The 20,845-nt window shown below is 36.0% G+C and overlaps 2 protein-coding genes across 7 annotated transcripts in view; one reads left to right on the plus strand and one right to left on the minus strand.

Moving 5' to 3' along the window:
* HHIP (hedgehog interacting protein) overlaps positions 1–16,410 on the plus strand; it is a 93,551-nt gene extending 77,141 nt beyond the window's left edge. For 2 of the 5 annotated variants that reach the window (XM_072773433.1, XM_072773436.1), the window contains exons 12-13: positions 6,643–6,791; positions 9,533–16,410. In XM_072773433.1, coding sequence (XP_072629534.1) covers positions 6,643–6,791; positions 9,533–9,726 — 343 coding nt within the window. In that variant the 3' untranslated portion in view covers positions 9,727–16,410. The remainder of the gene's footprint in view (positions 1–6,642; positions 6,792–9,532) is intronic. The other 3 variants (XM_072773434.1, XM_072773435.1, XM_072773437.1) reach the window with 3 other exon arrangements.
* Positions 16,411–19,183: 2,773 nt separating this feature from the next.
* The window catches only part of ANAPC10 (anaphase promoting complex subunit 10), a 261,250-nt gene continuing 259,588 nt past the window's right edge, over positions 19,184–20,845 (minus strand). Inside the window, exon 8 of one of the 2 annotated variants that reach the window (XR_012006050.1) lies at positions 19,184–19,442. The gene's annotated coding sequence lies outside the window, so the exon portion shown is untranslated. Of the gene's footprint in view, positions 19,446–20,845 lie in introns of both variants that reach the window. The other variant, XR_012006049.1, reaches the window with a different exon arrangement.

Consider the following 20,845-nt stretch of genomic DNA (forward strand, 5'->3'; position numbering starts at 1 on the left):
CCATGCAGTCCTACCAAGCTAGACAGGTGGAAAACAGTAAAATCTATCCCATCATGAGAAGTATCCACCCCCTTACCTTTTTTTTTTTTAACGTAAAGTGCTGAGTATTGGTTTTAGAAATAAGCAGTGGTTACAGATTATTGCTGCATGTCAAAATGTTCACAGTGAGGAAACTCGTTAAACCGTAGAATCTGTGGTGGCTTCCAAAGCCTGCCTTTTTGTGTAGAGGTGAAGACTTCCATCCAAGCATACAATTTCAAAGCATTCTCTACTTGGAGGCCCCTGGCCACACTAATTCATGGCCACATTATTTGCTACTGGCTGGGAAATGGCCTTAACTTAGAACAGTGGGTCTCAAATTTGAATATGTATGTGAATCACCTGACGAAAGTGTAGAATCAGTAAGTCTATGGAGGGGCCTGATAGTCTGTATTTCTAACAATTTCCTAGGTGATGCTGGTTCTTCTGGTCTGGCACCATGCTATGGGTGGTAAAGATTTAGACTTAGCACTTTGTTGTTTCTCATGAGAATAGGAAAAACATGGAAGAAAACCAGTTTTGCAAAGTTTACAGTTGCAAAGGAACACCTTTCCAAGTGTCTCAATGTGAATATATATAAAAGAATAAGACAGTTCCTTTTTTAAAGATTTTTTATTTATTCATTTGAGAGAGAGAGAGCAGGGTGGGTCAGAGGGAGAGGGAGAGGGAGAAGACAACTCCCTGTGGAGCAGGAGGATTGATGGGGGGCTTGATGCGGTGCTCAATCCCAGGACCCAGGGATCATGACTCCATTCAAAGGCAGACGCTTAACTGCTTGACCGACTGAACCACCGAAGCGCCCTAAGAGTAAGACAGTTCTTACATCACCTTCCACCATTAAGCAGATGGTTGATTAAGAGAACCTATAGAATTATTGCTTCTTCTGAAACCCCTTAATGAGTCAGGATTTTATAAGTGAGTATTACTTATGGTTTATTTACCTTGGTTTACAATAACATGAATTTAAAATATAAGACCCTAACAAAAATTTCAGAATGAAATCTCTTTACTTTTTATAAAAAACACAAAAGATTTCTAACACTCTCAATCTGAAGAGCAGGCCTACTCAGACAGGATTTATCCTGTGCTTCTGTATGGATATACAGAATATTTCTCATTTATTGATTTACTTATTCATTATTAATTTAATATCATAAAATTAAAAATATTTATAATCTCATTACCTAGAGACATTCACTGGGTTGGCTTTAGCTAATCACAAAAAGTCATCACATGGGATATGTTACAACTTTTTTTTTTTTTTTAAGATTTTATTTATTTATTCTTGAGAGAGAGGGAGAGGCAGAGACACAGGCAGAGGGAGAAGCAGGCTCCATGCTGGGAGCCCGACGTGGGACTTGATCCCAGGTCTCCAGGATCACACCCTGGGTTGAAGGCAGGTGCCAAACCGCTGAGCCACCCGGGCTACCCTACAACTCTTTTTAATTCAAGAAAGTATCTAAAACCTTTATGCCTCTACTCAAAACCAGACAAAGGGGTTCTGGTTTTCTAAGGTTTCTAAAAAAAAACATCTTAAATTCCAGAAACAATGCTTTATGCATTAAAGAATGTTGGACAATTTTTGGCACTAGTCCTTATTGTTTCATTGTCAGGTACAAGGTTTATAAAGTGTGTTTTTCTGATTTAAATTATGTTTGAGGACTATAGAAATAACTGTCAACAAATGGGTCTGATACATTCTTTATTATAAACCTAAATATCCTTTTGTGTAAGTTTCCTGCTTTGAAAGCTACCTTGGACTTTATTCAGGAGAGGTAAGGATCCTAAAGTTAAAAAGTAATTGTTTAAAAGATATCTTAGTATATCTACATTAAAACACCTAATTTTCCAGGCCAATAAAAATAAGAATGAAAAATGGGGAAACCTACTACAGGTATATACTCTAGATTTTTGTTTAGATTCCATGTAGTGTGTATATGTAATAATTATGTACGAATATTATGGTCTATTTCTAGGTGACACTAATAATTAAGTTCAAATTTCTTTGTTTTATTCCCTTTTCTGGTTCCTCTTTGCTTGTAAGAAACTTTATTCTTTTCAATGGAAGGAAGAAATATCACTAGAACAGAGAGTGAGTGGAGGAGAATGATTGGGAAGACCAAAACTCTTTGTTAGACTTTACCAATATATAACCAGAAAAATGAATTTCAACATTGACTTAATTCCCAGCTGGAGGAGAAAATAATCCTATCTTAGTGTCATGAATACTTATTAGTCTGTTATTTATTTACCATGATTATAATTAATATAAAGAAAACAGTTTCATTTAAAATGAATTTGATCATGCCTTAAAAGAATTTTGGAAGACTTGAGTTAATTTAGGCAATGGAGAGAAATATAGCAAGTATTTTTAGTTTTAAACTTATGATATAAAAGTATAACAACTAGATTTTAATGATATCCCTCCCCTAAATAGTCTGTATATTCCTAATATCTTTACTCAGCACAGAAAAGAAACACTCTCTTAAAACTCCATATTCTTATTTATTCATTCAACAGACTATTTTCCATATGCTACACATTTTCCTAGCTCCTGGGGGACACAAAAGAAGACAGGGAAACATTTGTCTTCATGGAGTTTATAGTTCAGAAAAAGCATTTGAGAAAGTTTCTAGTGTTTTCCTAACTACTATGAATATAAGTAATTGAAGGAGATAAAATATTTTGGTGGTTTAAATGTCATCTTCTAAAACATCCTTCAGTCCTAAACTAATTGCTTCCTTGTCTGTATTCTTGTGTTACTTCACATGCACCTATATCATAACAAAAGTTACACTGCATTATACTTTTGTGTTCTAATGTCTGCCCCATGGTATCTCCATGAGGTTTGGGACCCTGTTTTGTTTATGTCTTACCCCATGAAGAGCATAGCACTTGCCTGAGTGAGTGACTGACTAGTCTTGAGGAGGATTGAATATGTCAGAAAGCTTTCATTTCAATTGGGATAGGAAAGGAGATAGGGGAACCCATTCATTAAGAGAAGTGAAGTTCTGGGGATCCCTGGGTGGCGCAGCGGTTTAGCGCCTGCCTTTGGCCCAGGGCGCGATCCTGGAGACCCGGGATCGAGTCCCACATCGGGCTCCTGGTGCATGGAGCCTGCTTCTCCCTCTTCCTGTGTCTCTGCCTCTCTCTCTCTCTGTGTGACTATCATAAATAAACAAAAAAAAAAATTAAAAAAAAAAAGAGAGAGAAGTGAAGTTCTGTAAGAGATGATTATCCTTGAGGCACCTGGCTGGCTCAGTCAGTAAATCCTGGGACTCTTGATTTCAGGGTCATGAGTTCAAGTCCCATATTGAAAAAGAAAGAAAATGACTTAAAAAAAAAAAAAAAAAAAAAAAGATGGGCTGTCATTCATGTAAACTTTCAACTAATTGATCCCCAATAGAATAACAGTTTAAAGAGAGAGGATTTCTTTAACATGCTAAGTGAGGAATGTCAGTTGGCCACTTCATTAAAGAAAAAAAGGATTATTTTCCTGCTATTTAAATAAAAACTTAAGGGAATCATGTTCATATATGATAGCCACATAGTTCTATATAAACTAGAGTAAACAAGCCCAAGTGTGAAATAATACAGATAGATAAGCATTTACTAAACTTTAGGCAAAAAAACTTAGAATCCACCCCCCCATCTGAGTTTCCACATATTTGAATGTTTGGTGAGAAATAGTCAAAGCATCTAATTAGAGGATCAGCAGGGAAACAAGAGGCAGATGCGCTGCCCTGAAGAATTGTACTTCACTAATGGGTCCTTAATTGTCATATCCTTGTTCCTTTTCCTAGTGCACATGAATCGGTGTCCTTACACTTTGCCTCAAATGGGCAACATCTTCTGGTAGTTGTTATTTAACAGGTCACTTACGTTCTTGATCTAAATGGTGTCCTCTCCTCTTTAAATTCATCTGCTCAGGCATAAACCATATTGTCAAGTAGTGTATGAGCTATGTACCTGCATATTTTGCATCATATATAGCATGTAATATATATATACATATATGTATCTTTATATATGTATATATACATATATATGTATATATGATGTATATATATGTATATGTGTATATATATATGTATATATATATTACGATTTATTTTAGAGAGGGAGAGAGTGAGCATGGGGTTGGGGGGCAGCTGGAGGGGCAGAGAGAGAGAGAGAGAGAATCTCTAACAGATTCCCTGATGAAGTGATGAGCCTGATGCAGGGCTTAATGCAGGTCTCGATCTCAAGACCCCAAGATCATGACCTGAGCTGAAACCAAGAATTGGACACTTAACCAACTGAGCCACTCAGGCGCCCCAACATGTAATAGATTTTTGACATGCTCTACTTTAGAATCTCCTCTTGAATGAGTCAGAAAGAGGGAGGATAATTGAGTAATCAGTAGAAATTATCCAATTTCTAAACAGAATTTCCATTTCCAGTAAAATACCTGTTCACTGAATGCCATAGCCTGTGACAGAAGAGTTTCATAACCTTTGAAAAATGGTTCTTCTGATGATCAAAAATGCCACCATTGTTTCACAAAGTAAGAATTTTATCAAGGAAGACCTAGAGCCAACCTGGGTTATTCAATAACATAAAAGGAAAGCGAAGTCAATGCCCCCACCTTCCTTGGCATACCCATTTCACTCTTTCTCCACTTCAACCCCTCTTTCTCTTACCCCCAGAAAGATGGCCTTGGGGAACACATGGAAATTATTCATTAATGTTGTCTGAGTGAAAATATGCTCAGTTCATAGAATGCCTTGAGAACCTTTCACATAAATTGACAGATGTAATTCTTCTAGATTTAAATAAGAGGTCGAATAAATTTAAGGGAGTTTTCTGAATTGTCCCATTAGTTGCAAAACACAGTACTTTCAACATAGAGGGAGACTCTTACTGGAGAGAGGAGCCAAAGAAGACACTGTATTTTGAATACAGTTTGGAGTCAGTGAAGAAACAGCCTGAAGTCAGGCCCTAAATTATTATCACTTCATATTGCCAGAAAGACAACAAGATAACCTATCTCAAGGAACTGGAGTTTACAGGGCCAAATTATTTGCTTATCTCTGAAGGCTCTATCATGTACTTATTTTAGTGGCTTTGACCTATAATTATCACCTTCTTTGTTATGATACTTAAGGAGTCCAACTGCCTTGGCCATCCTACTGGTGTTTGACCTAACTTAGTTTACATTCCTGAACTGGAAAGAGCCTTCTCACCACACTGTGGCCCAGGCAACAGTGACCGATAGAGAAGTGCCACTGTGCATGGTTTCTCTAAGATTAGGTAATAAGCAGTGGTGACCCTGCTTCCAGCCTCATCTCACTTGAAAGACAACCTCTTATTTCAAAAACAGTAAGCACTGTAAACATCTGTGAAGGCATCTCTCAATGCTGGCAGTTGTAGAGCAAGTTAAAGTCTATGACTTTTTACTTAGATACTATGTTTCTGTTTGCTAATAACATTCTTTTTCTTCATAGCAATACAAAATAAAAAATCTGAAAATGCATATGTATATGGATAATTTTTTGCATAAAGTGCTAAAATGTGGAGTCAATAGTATACACACACACACACACACACACACACACACCCCTTCCAGAAAAATCAGTGTGAGATAGGTATTTCAAGAGAAATGTAAAATGAAACAAAAATGGATTCCCAAGGTATTTTAGGCTGCAACTGCTCATTTAGGTGAATGCCTTCAGCTCTGTAATATTACCAAATATACCAAAACAAGCAAAAACTATCTCAGATACTATTCCTAAAAATAGTAGGAAAAATGTTGATATGTCTTTAAGAATTTTAATTGCTAGAGATATTTAGCTACTGAATGGAAAATATCAATTTAATTACAGTTTTAATCAATGAATTTTGATCATGTTACAGTTTCTTATAATGTTTACCATGTTCTCTGGTTCAAAACTGGTTAGTTAGATTTTTCCTCACTGGTGTGGATTTTTCTTTCTCAGACAATTGTCTGTCTTTTTGAGTCACTTAAAATAAGTCTCCTTAGCAAAAGAAATGCTTTGCAAGCTGTAAGATCACACGGTTTCTTTCTTTCTTCCTTTCTTTTCTTTCTTCCTTTCTTTTCTTTCTTTCTTTCTTTCTTTCTTTCTTTCTTTCTTTCTTCTTTCTTTCTTTCTTTCTTTTTTTCTTTTCTTTTCTTTTCTTTCTTCTTTCTTTCTTTCTTTCTTTCTTTCTTTCTTTCTTTCTTTTTCTTTCTTTCTTTCTTTCTTTCTTTCTTTCTTTCTTTCTTTCTTTCTTTTTCTTCCTTCCTTCCTTCCTTCCTTCCTTCCTTCCTTCCTTCCTTCCTTCCTTCCTTTCTCTCTCTCTCTGTCATTTCTTTTTGAAGATTTTATTTATGTATTTGAGAGAGAACAAGTAGGGAGAGGGACAGGAGGGCAGAGAGAAGCAGACTCCCCACTGAGCAGGGAGCCTGACACAGGACTCGATCTTAGGACCCTGCAATCATGACCTGAGCCGAAATCAGATGCTTAACCAACAGAGCCACCCAGGCGCTCCAAGACCACTAAATTTCATTCTCATGTTGATTTTCAACCAAAATACACATTGAACTGTTGTCTTCTGATGCAGACCTCTAATGCCTGAGGAATGCAGAGCCACGGTACAACCTGCACAGGTGTTGACTTCGGAGTGTTCCCGACTCTGTCGGAATGGCTACTGTACCCCCACGGGCAAGTGCTGCTGCACCCCAGGATGGGAAGGGGACTTCTGCAGAATTGGTTAGTATTTCTGTTGTCCCCAGGAAAGACTGGGCAGAGGACAGTCCTTGGGAACTCAAGAACTTAATGTTAGCTATTTCTTCTAGAATTATCTAATGTTCAAAATTTAGCCATTTATAATATTAACGTGCTGTTTCTGAACTTGTCAATGAAATCTTTCCCATTTTCTTATTGTAAACAATTCACTTATATAAGTCAACATAAACATAAAAGAATTGAGTCCTTTCAAAAAGTCAAAAATGAAAACAGTACAACTCAATCCTCTGTACACGCTCTCAGTCCTAGGTTTGAGATTTCACACCAGCCAAGACCTAGTGTTTGGAAAGCCCCTCTCCAAGTGCCAGCATTTTCCAGACACCCCATAAAGGCCTTCCCTAACTTTACTGCTTGCTTTCTTGCTACAGTGCACTAAAAACAGGGTTTTTCAGGGGGTGTTATTAAATAAAAGGGGAAAATGCAATTATCTGGAGGCACATTATGAGATTTTTTAATTCTTTTTGCCACTCCCTTGTGAACCATCAACTAGGTGTGCAGCTGCTCAGAGACAGCAAAAGAGATTTATTCCAGGGTTACTCTATCCTTTTACCAGGGATTTCCTCAATTACATGCAATGATGTTTAAATTCTACTTAATGTGAAGAAAATTAGGTAAATTCAGATACCTGGTTTAAGATGTACGTGTTGAAAATGCATTTTCAGGAGAAATTTTTTTTTTCTTTTATCTAGATGAGATGATGGGTGTTAGTTAAATCAATTATGGGAATCATTTCACAGCATATGCAAACTAAACCATCATTGTGTATGCCATTTATTTATCAGTAAAACTGGAAAAGATTGCCATAAGAATAAATGCACTTTTAATGCATTTTCAACAACCAGCATATACATATTCTTACAAAAGAATTCAATCTCTGCTATCTTCAATATTAAAGCTTCTCTTGCCAAAGAAAATTTGTTTCAAATTAATATTTAATATTAATATTTAATGCCTAAATGTTATATTTTCTTTATTCCAAACATATGTTTGTTCCAAAAATTATAATCACAACTTGTCTATATATTGTCTAACACAATGTAGCCAGCATTTAGTCACATACACAGTATACATTTTAAGCTTAAATTGCTTCGGCACAGATAACTCTACCTGGTTGATTAATACTATATATATCTCAGAGAGAGCTATCATAATTAAAGTTCTACAAAAATTAAGTAATTACAGCAGTTAAAACAAATACTTACCTTTTACCTGTTTTCTTTTTTCCTTAGTTGGCCAAAAAAAAGACAGTGTTCAAATGCAGAAATATTCTAATTCTTAATATCTTCCTTCTGCTCCTTAATGCCTGACAATACCTATTCTCTCTAGTTCTTTTATATAGTGTCCATTCTGTTGTACTTCTTACTTTGCATTTTGCCTGACCTCTTAAGTCACCTCAAGTTACCAAGTAACAAAAATTTACTGAGTGCCTTCTGGTAATAGTATGTTTAAACTGAGAGTAAACAAGTTATTTTGAATATAGTTGGCATTATATATGCCATTTTAGATATTAATCATATCTATATATGAAGCAAGAACTCTATTAATATACTGACATAGTTCATCTCCCAGAAGTTTTTTTAAATTGTCTAATTTTTCTCTTGCTTTTGTCTTTTCCATTTATCAGCCACAGACCCCTGGGTTTTGATAAATGCACTTGAAAAGGTTAAATAACCCTGTCTCCTGAATGGATAAAAAAACGTGTTCAAGGAATTTGATTCTGTCTACAGTGGCTACACATCCCAGTTTTATCCCATCACTAAAACACAATTAACTTATACAACCAATTTCATCTCTACATCTCATCTTAGTAGTAAATCTTTTTTTTTTTTCTTAGAAACCATTTATTTACTTATTTTTTAGAGAGACGGTGTGTGCAAGCTGGGGGAGGGGCAGAGGGAAAGAGAGAGAGAGAGAGAGAATCTTTGGCAGACTCCCCACCCAGCATGGAGCCTGAGGCAGGACTCAATCTCATGACCCTGAGATCACAACCTGAGCTGAAACCAAGAGTCAGAAACATAACTGACTGAGTTCCCCAGCAGTATATCTTTACATTTCCTACCTATATCGTAGTGGTAAGAAGCCTCATATGAAGAGATTCTGTGTGTAGAGTAACACTGAAAAGGATTGCTAAGAATGTCCTTCCCTGGCCAACTGCACTGACCCAAGAATGGGCTACAAAGTGTAATCAGAGATGAAGCAATGCACTGCACCCCCTGGGAGCAAAGGGAAAGGGGAATCCAAGGGAGTCCACATGGGAGATATCCCATCTAACCAAAATTGAGAACTGACTGTTCCTTTATACTGCACTGGAGATGCTGAAGCCGCTAGGTCTCCGTCTCGGGCCAGGCCCTTCCCACATTTTAAGGTCTTACCCTGGAGGGATGGAAACAGAGAGTTACTTGGAAGGCCCTCTGTTGGAAATAGCCTAGTGGAACAGAGGCTTGAAAGACCTGAAATCCTCATTTTAAATAGAGTCGTTCTGCAAGGGATTGAAATTGTGTGCCATGATCTCTGCTTCCCTGCAAATGTCTCCCATTCTCTACTGAGTTCTAGCCCCCACATAACTATGGCTCTGGAAACCTTTGGCTACCTGTTTCTTCCCCTTCCTTCCCTTACTCATCAAATATTTGTTGGCCTCATACTTGGTACTGTTTCTGACATACAAAACAAAAGTGTGATTTTATTGATTTTTTTTTTCCTCCCAGCAAAATGTGAGCCAGTATGTCGTCATGGAGGTGTCTGTGTTAGACCGAACAAGTGCCTCTGTAAAAAAGGATATCTTGGTCCTCAGTGTGAACAAGTGGACAGAAACATCCGCCGAGTGACCAGGGCAGGTATTCTTGATCAGATCATTGACATGACATCTTATTTGCTGGATCTAACAAGTTACATTGTATAGTTTCTGTTTGGGACTGTTTGAATATTCCTTTCCAATGGGCATTTATTTTCTATCTTGTCATTAAAAAGAAAGACTGTTATCCTGCTACACACTTCCTGTGATTTCATTTTCTTTTCTTAATTTAAAAATAATTTCCAGAAATGTGCAGATCCTGTGTGTGTATGTTGGCACGTTTGTTCACATATGCACGTACACACGCACACTCACAACCCCTATACACGTGGTTGCATAACAGATGGGTTTTAAAAATACATATTTCCTTGTGTGGAGTAATTTACACAGAAATTCCATTGTAAATTGATAACGGAATTTTTATGTCACCAAAAGAGATTATTTGACTTCCCAGAAATTTTCTGTCTGTAATAACTAAAGTCAACTTTAATGGAGTTTTGAAACATTGCTGTGCAATCTGATGGACCTAATAAAAAAGGCAATATTTTTATATTAAAGGATTGTAATGTGAGAAAATGTTTCAGAACTCCCTGATGAATTTCTAAATGGGCGATTTGATATAAAACTGTAATCTTCATTTGTATCGATGTATCCAATTACAGAATGTTACCCACATACCTTTTTATTGGTGGAAAAATCTGGTTACTCTAGTTTAATCTCAAGATTGTTTTCAAGTGTTTTATAATTAAATCATAACAGCATATTCTAAAATCAATCTTCCTAAAAGGTCTGCTTTTATTATATATTGTATCTAACAATAGGCACTGGGTTTATGTTACCTATTTATATTTTTTATTTTATTTTTATAATATAGACATCACCTAGATGAAACACCTTTGCCCTGTCCTGTAAAATACTAAAGTTACATTTTTCACCAACTTAATTGGAAAGAAGGGGAGTGAGAAAGCAAACAGTCTTTAATGTGCTGTGGATCTAATCTAGCAATGTATCCTTGTGCCAACATGTAATCATTAACGACGGATGAAAAAGCAAGAAAACAGCCAATCCTTATAAATTCCAGCATTAAACATATGTAAAATGCTTTTCACCATAGCAAGACTGTCAGTGTATATGTGAATAGAACGTTGCAGATTTCACACTGAACGAAACCTCACTGGAGAAGAGCTCACTCATTTTTAACAAACCTTGGCTATGTAAGCTGTCACTTGTACAAATGTTTTAAATAATAATTCTTGCCAAATATGAGTTTTAATGTATATGTTCCTTTAGAACTCAATGAAAATCCTCTTTGGTTAATGTATGAAAAATTTCTGTAAGTGTTCTGTTCAGGTTTTTATAGAAACGCCATATTCTGATTTAAAACAGCAAAAAAAGTCTGATAGACATTTTTCTTAATGGTTTTTGAGGCCAGTTCTCCACATTTGGATTAGAACAATATTATAAGGCCTCTTTGCACTACTGAGAAAACATCTATTCTGACGTGCACACACCCGCTATAGGTTGTCCTTCTGTAAACATCTGTTTTTCCAGAATCTGAATTATAGACTAGTATAGATTATGCAGCACAGGCTGACTTCTCAAACCTGCTCCATACCTAGAGGAATATGAACCTCAATTAAAAAAGAATAAAATCGTGTAACCTGTATTTCTCTATTGTTTTAAAGCGAGAGATTTGCAATTAAAGCACAGTGAGCATTTATGTAGAAAGGTTGTTTAAGTACACTGCTCTTGTCTTCCATATATGATTACTTAAGTTTCAAGTGACCTCATGCCAAATGGAAATGGGTTGAGAAACCTTGCTTCAGTGCTTAGTGAACAATAGCCTGCATTAAAAAGTGCATGCATAATTTTGCACAATTTAGATTCAATTGACAGTCTATTCAAAGAAGTCTCAGGATTAAATGAGCATGGAGACCAAATTGCCCTCTTACCCCAGAAAAGGGGTGGTCCCTTCTAGTCACACTAACACTTCATTGGCCCAAGAGTGTGACAAATCTTGCCATGAACCTGCAGTAGCCTGCATCTGGAGGTTAATAGCAGTCTTTTGTCTCCATTGCTTTCTCTTCATAGCCCTTTTACTGAATTCCATCACAGAAAGTTTTACAATTAAAAATAAAATGTCCTGACAACCATTTTTGTAAATGGACCTTACCATCTAATCGTCCCTTATTCAACGTGGGTGACATTAACAAAATGTGAACTTCTGGAGAGGGAGCCAGCTGTCTAAATCTGTCAAATTGTGCAGTTTTATTACACATTCTCCTGTTCATAGTTTCACTGAAAACAATAAGGACCCTGCTGTATATTCAGCAAAATCTGAAAAATCCAAGGTTTCTTCTTACACACTTAATCTTTCCATCTCTTCCAAAAGAAAAGGTGTTATAGTGCCATTCATCCTCCTATTTAAAAATATCTCTGTTCAGTTGACCAGGCCCAGACTTTTTACACAGACCATTCCCAGATGAAAGAGTTTCAAATGTCTTAGAAAAACATATGTACCCCAGGTGTCACAGCCTTTTTTATCATGAGTCATTAGAATAAAAGACCAAAATCTTCTAAAAGAGAAGATAGCAAGATCCATGGGTATTAAATCTGAGCAAAGACAGTCAAGTCGTTGGAGTCATTTCTTTCTGTTCTTGGGAGAGACATAAAGAGCAGTGGCTAATTGATGGCTACAAACTTTAAACCCTCTGATCATTAAAAAAAAAAAAAAAATCTTTTAACCTTTTTTTTTTTTTTCAATGAGATTTTTAACCTGTGTGACTGGAGAATTATCTTAAATGCTCCATGGTAGACACGTTGGAATTGGTTTCAAGTATGAGCTAGGGAAAAGTTGATTGTTTTATCATGTGAATGGCAACATCTACTTGGTTCTTAAAGTAGAATGGAGAAAAATGTTCTTGTCATGAATGTGGATTTGCAAGATAAAGATAAAATAAAGAAATAGAAAAATATATATTATTACCCCTTTGTCCATACTGGAGCTTAACTTTGGGTGTCGATTTAATGTGAAATGCTGTTATGGTAGTTATAAAGAGCTGGAAAAAAAAGCTTTCTACCACTGCTTTTGCCAAACTCTTGTCCTGGTTAATAGAACCTTTTTTCTTGCCAGTTTTTAAGGTAGTGAGAAGAAAACTGAATCACTAAACTACAGAGAAAGGAAGGATTTAAAAAAAAAAAAAAACTTGTGTGATGATAAAAAGTTCCATCCATACCTTTTCTTCTTGGAATTTTGTTTCAGTGTGGCTATTATAAAATATTTTATCACAAAGAAGACTCAGAAGTTTTCTCAGATATAATGGACTATATTATAAAGAAAGAGCAGAGAACCCTACACTTATAACATATACACACAATCTAAATAGAAAACCATTCTCTTTTCCATTTATATACTTCAAAGGGGGCACCTCTTCTCTTTTGATTTCTTTGAAAATGATCACATACCAATGAATTAACAACTTTAATATATTTCTTTTGATATTGCTTTTATTTCTGAATCATAAACTGTAACAGGCCTACCAGGTGTAAGACATGAGGTTAGATGCTGCATCTAGGGTCTTTTAAAGTACACATTAACTTTAATTATTAATCTAACATTATTAACTCTGAAACAGAAAAGAGAAACCAAACCCAAAATTTTTAAGTGGAAAAATAAGGTATACAATAGGCAGATGTAGTTGGCTGATCAATAAGTTAAAGTTTCTGACATCTCTATAGAATGTTACCTACAGTATTTATCTCTAGCCCCCACCTCTGTCTCTAGCTCTTTCTTTTCACACCCATCTCCTATGTATCCTTCTTTCTTTCAGCCTCTTCCTTCTCTACCATATTTCATAAACAGATATGTTCTCAGTACACCCATAATGAAAATGTTGTGGGGTAGTTTGCTATTGCTTTTGCTCATTATGACCTTTTCTTTTATTTTCCTAAGAAATGCCCTCTTCCAGGGTCACATTTGCTCAGACTCTCTATCATGAAGAACAGTAGACAAATATGAAAATATTAGATTGAATATTACAGTTATTGAAAGAAAAAACCAAAAGCATAAATGACTACCAGCCTGGATGCTCCAGGTTGACTTGTATTCCATCATTCATATAGGAAAACAGAATATTCCAGTCAAGAGTTTGAGCTAACAATAGGAAAAGTTAGTAGCTATTTCCTCTTCAGGAATAGGAAATATTCCTATTTATTAGGAATAGTTCTTATAATACCTGAATAGTTATTCAGATCTCTATGTAATCTACTTTGAAAAGGATTATTCCAAATCTCTTCTTTCCCCACCTCTGGGATGAGGCTTGAACTTGCAGAGAAATTAGACCAAAGTTCTATGCCCAGAAAATGTACATATTTCTGTATTACTGGTAGGAAGTTAGTTAGCTCATTGTTGTGAATGCCGGCAGTACTTTCAGAAAGTTCTTCTTTAGAATATCTAAAGAAATACATTTACTACCTTACATTCTTTCATCACACTAACCCAAATTAGTCATGCCTCCAATAATTAACAATGTCAGAAAAGGTGGAAACCTTAGAAGCATTTCGATATTAAAACTACTAAAAACATGACCATAAGACCTGTCAAACACTAATCCTAGCCAATTTCAACACTTCTTTATCTTAAATGTCTTCTGCTAAGTTTTGGAAATTGCTTTAAAATAGCTGCTTAGGAGAGTAAGTTCTATTCAAGAGAGCTTGAGGGCTGTAGTGCCATAATCTTCTCAATCAGAGTGGTAGTTTCCCTGGCTGCTATGAAAAGATGTATTCCTTTATCAGATTAGCACTTTTCTAAAAATCTCCAATTAAATATGAACCCAAGAGACACCTGTCATTTACCTTGCTTTCTTTTATAAAGATCATATGTAAGTGGATTGAAAAAATAAAAAATAAGTAATAGATTCCTTGTATCAACATAAAGTCTTAGGCCTAAAACTTGTTATTGCCTTTTTTATAGCCAGACTGTACATACTGACTTACAAAAAAAAAAAAAAAAGTTTCAGTTCAGCATGAATTCTAAAGTCACATCTTATTGCATATCACAAAATCAGACATCAAGTTTCAGTAGGGATATTTTTTTCATGTGTTGATCATATATTACTTAAAATCAAAATACATGTATACATATACATGCAAATTAACAAATGTTTGGTGAGTTATCTCAATGACTATAATATTTTAAGTTAAAAAAACACATTTTAACACATAGGATAGAAAAAGCAGAACATTAACAGTAATGGGAAATTCATAATGGATAAATTTAAAATAAGCTTTGTCTTCACAGTTAGAAGTTAATTCCTATATATTTCCTTTTGCACTAAACAACAACCAGCCAACAGTTTCCATTCATTTGAACAATGTGTTGTCAGGTTTGGTGTAGCCTATGCCCCAAATGTATGTTGGATATTTCTTTACCTCATTCTTAAAATCTCAGACATGCCTTTCCTAGAGTAGATTAAGATTTCATGTATAGTAAGTAGAACCTAATAGTATTAATACATTAATGCATTCTATTCATAATACTGAGAAGTTGAATTGACAACCTTATGGGAAGTCAGGTGTTTCCCATATCTCATATTCATAAGACATTTATGGACATGAATTTCACCAAGAACCATGTAGTAGCAAGGTAAATGATACAAAAGTACTATGGAATTTGGGAGGCTTGATTCCCTAGAACATGTTAAAGAAGACTATTAATTTGAAAGAAAGGAATCTAATTCAAAGAAAAAATTATCAAATCATTATCATCAGTAAGCATAGAAGAAATCTGAAAAGAAACTCTTGTGTCTTTCCTGGCTTTATCTGTGACTAACTTCGTCCAGTTTTAAAGAATTGTTCACTTTATCATTCTTCCAACATAGTTTAGTGTTCTTAGCTGTTCATTTTCCTCTGGGTTGTGGATAAATAGGACAATTTGTCCATAACCTTATTTACAAAAGATACCATAACAAATCCTTGCTTGAACTTCTGTTAAGAGGTGGAAAGCTATGGGAACAAGTAGTAAAAGCAGGTATGTGTTTGAGGGAGCCGAGTTAATACAGGTACTAGTTGGGACTTCTATAAATGTTCTTAGGAAGAGTAACATGCAAAGCCATTGGCTCAGATAATCCCTCTAAATTTGACTTAATCTGATGTATTTAACCCAGTTATTATAATATGCAGTTCTCTTTGATCAATCCTCTATTATTCAGCTATCATTCCACTTATTAATCCAACAAATATTTATTGAAGTGCCTAGGATGATTATGTGCTATAGAAAAGGCAAGGACGTTTACTGTGGGGGATTGTGAGCCCAGTGGGTATGATGAACATGTTTGAAGCAAAAGACAATAATCACACCCAACCAGCTCCAATTCAGCTCAACTGTAGAATCCAGCAATAATAGTACAGATGGCCTAAAGTACATCTGTGTGTATCTGTACGTGTGCACACACCCATGTATATATATTTATCTATCTGTACAAACACTACATATGTATACACACTATCTATGTAATATATAATATATGTATAATGCATATAAATTCTAACAAGTGTATTTGTGTTATCTTTAAAATAGAACGATTGTATCTTGAAGTGGTAAATGCAGAGAATTGGTTTTTATTGTTGATCTGTGGATTTAATGATTTTTAGGTGAAAAGGATGTTTAAGTGTACAATTTCTTTTCTTAATTTAATATATTTATGTAAATGCATGCCTGAAATTTGGTTAGATTGGCTGTGTTTTGTGTCCTTTAACATGATCAAATGTATTAAACTTTATCTTATGACCTGATGTACATGTGCTATTCTAAATTTCTTTTTTATTTTGGTATTTAAAAGTATTTCCTAAATATTCATATTGTTATATAAATGCTTATTTTAAATATTCTATACTCAAATGACTTCTTCAAAATATTCTTGCTTTTTGTCACTTTTCATGTTCTAATTTTAAAACGTTATTCCCCAAAGTATATGCCAATGTTAAGGGTCAGTTATTGCATATATATGACCATATCAAAATATTTAAACATGGTCAATAAGCTATTTTGAGCGTAAATTTTAAATCTGCCAATATTCTTTAGAAAGCAAAATTATTTCACCTGAGTCTCCTTTCTTCCTGAATAAATACATCTTTTTGACTCATTGAGAAGAAAAGCTGTTTCTCCCTAAAACATGTTTATTTCAAAGGGAATAAAAAGCATTATAAGTGTCATAGTCCCTGAGGCCAGATTAGTCTCTAAAAGTTTTAAGTTAGGCAAAATCACCCCATGAAAAGTATCCTGTAGTTCATTTCACAGTGATCTGGGAAGGCCCAGAGTGCTCTATTCCTCAGGCACGGCCCTTCTGGTTCTTAGCTTGCATCCCCACCACTCAGCACTTAATCACCCTGTGTTTCCTGTGCAGAGCTGGTCTTCCCACCAGATTATAAATCTCCTGAGGATACCTTCACTTCTTTTTTTTTTTTTCAAAGATTTTATTTATTTATTAGTGAGAGACACAGAGAGAGAGAGAGAGACAGAGATATAGGCAGAAGGAGAAGCAGGCTCCATGCAGGAAGCCTGATGTGGGACTTGATCCCGTGACTCGATCACGTCCTGGGCCAAAGACAGACACTCAACCACTGAGCCACCCAGGAGTCCCGATATCTTCACTTCTATAATCCCTGACAGACCTAGAACAGCTTCTGAATAATTGCCATAAAGAAAATGATAATCCTATGTATGTAACAGACTAGAGACTCAAGTGTTTCTTGCTGTTGCTAATCTCTCTGGGTTCCCTCAGTCTCCCTGGATTGGCTTCTGAACTCTGCCATCACCAATGTAATAAATTCCCCTGCATTAAATTCCCTTTGTTGTGAACACTGGAAATGGTTCCTGTTTTCCTTTTTTTAGAAACTGATACATGTATTCATAAAAGTGCTTCAGACACAGATGAGGAGAGAGAACATAGTGGAACTGCAAAGGGACATGATGAGATCTCCCGGAGGAGAACACATTCAGAAATCATTGCCTTGAATCCCAGCGTGATCACAGGAAGATGTAATCAGTGAGATCCTACCTAAACCAGATACAAACTCTTGAATTATTTAGGCAGCTACCGATGGAAAAGGCCATTATACTCAACAGTTGACATTAAGAATCTTCATACCTCACATATGTACTATCAGTTTCTAAAACAAAACAAAATGAAAAACTATCAGCTTCTAATTTTGTCCAGGAATCTGATTGCTAATGTAAGAGATAGTTCTTTGAACTTGCTTCTTTGCACTCACATTTTTTTTTTTAAGATTTTTTTAAGCTAATGTACGATTTCCAAAGGAAGTACAACCTAAAATAGCAGCTACACCTAGTATCTCATCAGAAAAAAAACACAGTTTTTCCTATTTGGAGTCCCAAACAGGTCCCTCTGGAGATTAAATCCTATCATCATTCAAAGAAATGAGAAGATAAAAGGAAGAAAAACAACTTGGATGAAATATTTCTTCTGCATTTCCATAATTTGATTTATGTTTGATTTCCATGCAATATCTTTGATGATTAAAACAAACAATTTTAAAAAGGGAAAGAGGGGCAGGAAGAGGGAGTGAGAAGCCTGAGTAGCTCCTGACTGAAACTCATTCTTCTTGGGGACATGCCCACATCAGAAACTACTTGAGCTCATTCTTATAACTTAATAAGATGTTGTCAGATTCTTTTGACATATTTTTAGCTTTATAATTAAAATTACTTGATGCAAAATCCGTGTGCTTCATGTAAAGCAATTTATATTATCATAGTGTGTTCTATGATCTGCAGTTACTAAAAGCCATGTGTGCCAGGTGTATTGGCAGCAACTCTGGGCTGTAGCTGTGAGATGTGGATCCTGGGCTCATGTCTCTAGCTCATAAGCCAGGTGATACTGCATAAGTTTCTCAACGTACCAGGACTCAGTTTCCTTATGTAGAAAATGAGAGACTCAACCTTAACAGGTATTGCTATTAGATGTTACTAATCCCAGGATTTGTGTGGATTGCAGATCTGAAATTGGCACATCTTAAGAGTCTGTTAACTACCCCATTTCATTTATTTGTGGTGGCTAAATAATTAGAAAAGAAAGTCTTACTCATTTTTCTCGAGGAGTCTCCCAGCCTCTTCTCCTACCTTCTGGGCTTCTCTATTGTTTTCTCTGATGTGCTCTTGGAATCTCCTTTTTCTGCTCCTTCCATCTGAGCATGGTTCATTCTTAAGTCCTTTCAGGTTTCCTACAGTTCTCACTCTAAATTTCTACCACACTATCTAATCATTTTCTTTTGTGCTGAAGAAATACACCGTTATGGGGAGGCTACATTCCCTCCAGTACCCTAAATGTTTACTTTTGCTACCAGAACCTGTCGGGAACATTATTTTGTCTTCCACGAACTATATTCTCAAAAAGACTGCTCTAGGCACCCTACCTGACAGATAGTACCATATTCTAGCCAGATGCAGGGCATAAATGCCTGATACATACCATCTAAAAAGTGGACAGTTCATGATACAGAAGTGTCAGCCTTAAAAACAAAATAGCCAGTTATTTAACCAGCAAAAATAGTTTATTTGAGAATAGCAAAGGAATTACAATTTGGGACATGCAAGATATGGTGAACCATAGGCAAATCCAAAGAATAAAGGAGAGGGGCTTGCTCTTATAAGGGAAGGAAGGGAGTAGGGAGGGATTATTTTAAACAAAAGTCTGTTGGAGGAGAGCAAGAATTCAGGTAGTGGTGGTTTCTCATTGGCTGGGGTGTTGCTAGGCAAGAGGAAAATCTTCCTTCTTTCTTCTGGAGTATGTAAAGTAAGCTTCTTCCTGCTGGGGGATGTAAAGTAAGCTGTGATTAATGGTACATGAGTGAGAACTCTCCCTTCCTTGCTCTCTGACTCTATTTTGAATTAGGTTTTCTTTATTTTCACATTTGCCCCTTTGGATCTAGATCTTTCCTCAAATGCATCAGTACTCAAGTATCTGGTTATTTATTTATTAAATGTTTGTCTATGTTCCTTGATGCCAGGAAGGACCTTTCCTGAGAGTTATGTCCCATATTGCAGAGGAGAGCAGGTGGTGATGGAAACTATAGAAGCCACATTTGAACAACAATGAAAGTATAAGGCAGAGCTCTTAAGCATTTTCCACCCTCACATTCATACCTTGTCTAGATTGTATGCATTGGAAATCATCTCAAAGCATTGAGCTAACATCATTCTATTTTTAGTGCATCACTTCTGCAGAGATTTGACAGGCAATAGGTATGAAGTTTAAAAATAATTATGCAAAACAGAATTAAAAATAACATGTCAAATCCAAGTTATAGGACAGTTCTAAACCATGACTGTAAGACCTGAAAGTAGCCAACTGAACAAAGAATCAGGGAGAGTTGGGCAAAATTTGTTATAATCAGTGTGCTTGTTCCCTGATCTTGTATAATTGGGCTTCTACCTCTCTACTGGCATTTATTCAGATACAACAGGTGGTATTGGCTATTGCACAAATGCCTCCTTCTTCAGCAAGTAGGTAATCAAGGCCTATAAGATTGTCCAAAACTACCTTAGCCAGTGAGTCAAGTGATCATTGTTGGGCTGCTACTGCTTTGGCTGTGAATCTCTTAACAATGGGGAGAGATTTCTGATCATGGACATTCATTGGCACTTACTGTGACCCAAGGGAAAAAGGCTGTCCCTACTGAGGCAAACTCAGAGTCATGTGTGGCTCCTGGAAGTTGCTGTTTAAGATAGCCATGGAGGCTTAATGGGATGAACCAATGGGAGGACAAATGGAAAGCTTCTAAGTTGTTATGGATATCAAAAGGGACAGTTAAATGTCCTAATAAACATTGACCTCCAATTCACCAACTATCTAACATTCATATGCCCGTGAAAATACCATCCACCACAGACAAAAAAGAAGCCAGGAGGAGCACAGAGGCTCTAGATAAGGTCTGGTCATTGAAAGATCCATTAGCTGAAATGTCCTGATTGACCTTTTAGGCAAAGAACAACATTCTGTGAGGTACCATCCACTCCTAAAGAGGCCTTTTTTAAAAGCCTTGAAGAAAGAGTTAACCTTTTGCATCTCCCTTGGGTGCAGGGGGACAGATCATATTTAAATAAGGAAAAAAACATGGGGAACTGAATAGCATACGATTTTCAAAAGTGGAAGTGTTTAGTTGAGATAGTACAGTATGGGAACACCTGGCTCTAATATCCTAAGCCAAT

The sequence above is a fragment of the Canis lupus genome, chromosome 13 (genome assembly GCF_048164855.1).
Source record: "Canis lupus baileyi chromosome 13, mCanLup2.hap1, whole genome shotgun sequence".
Classification (NCBI taxonomy): Eukaryota; Metazoa; Chordata; class Mammalia; order Carnivora; family Canidae; genus Canis; species Canis lupus.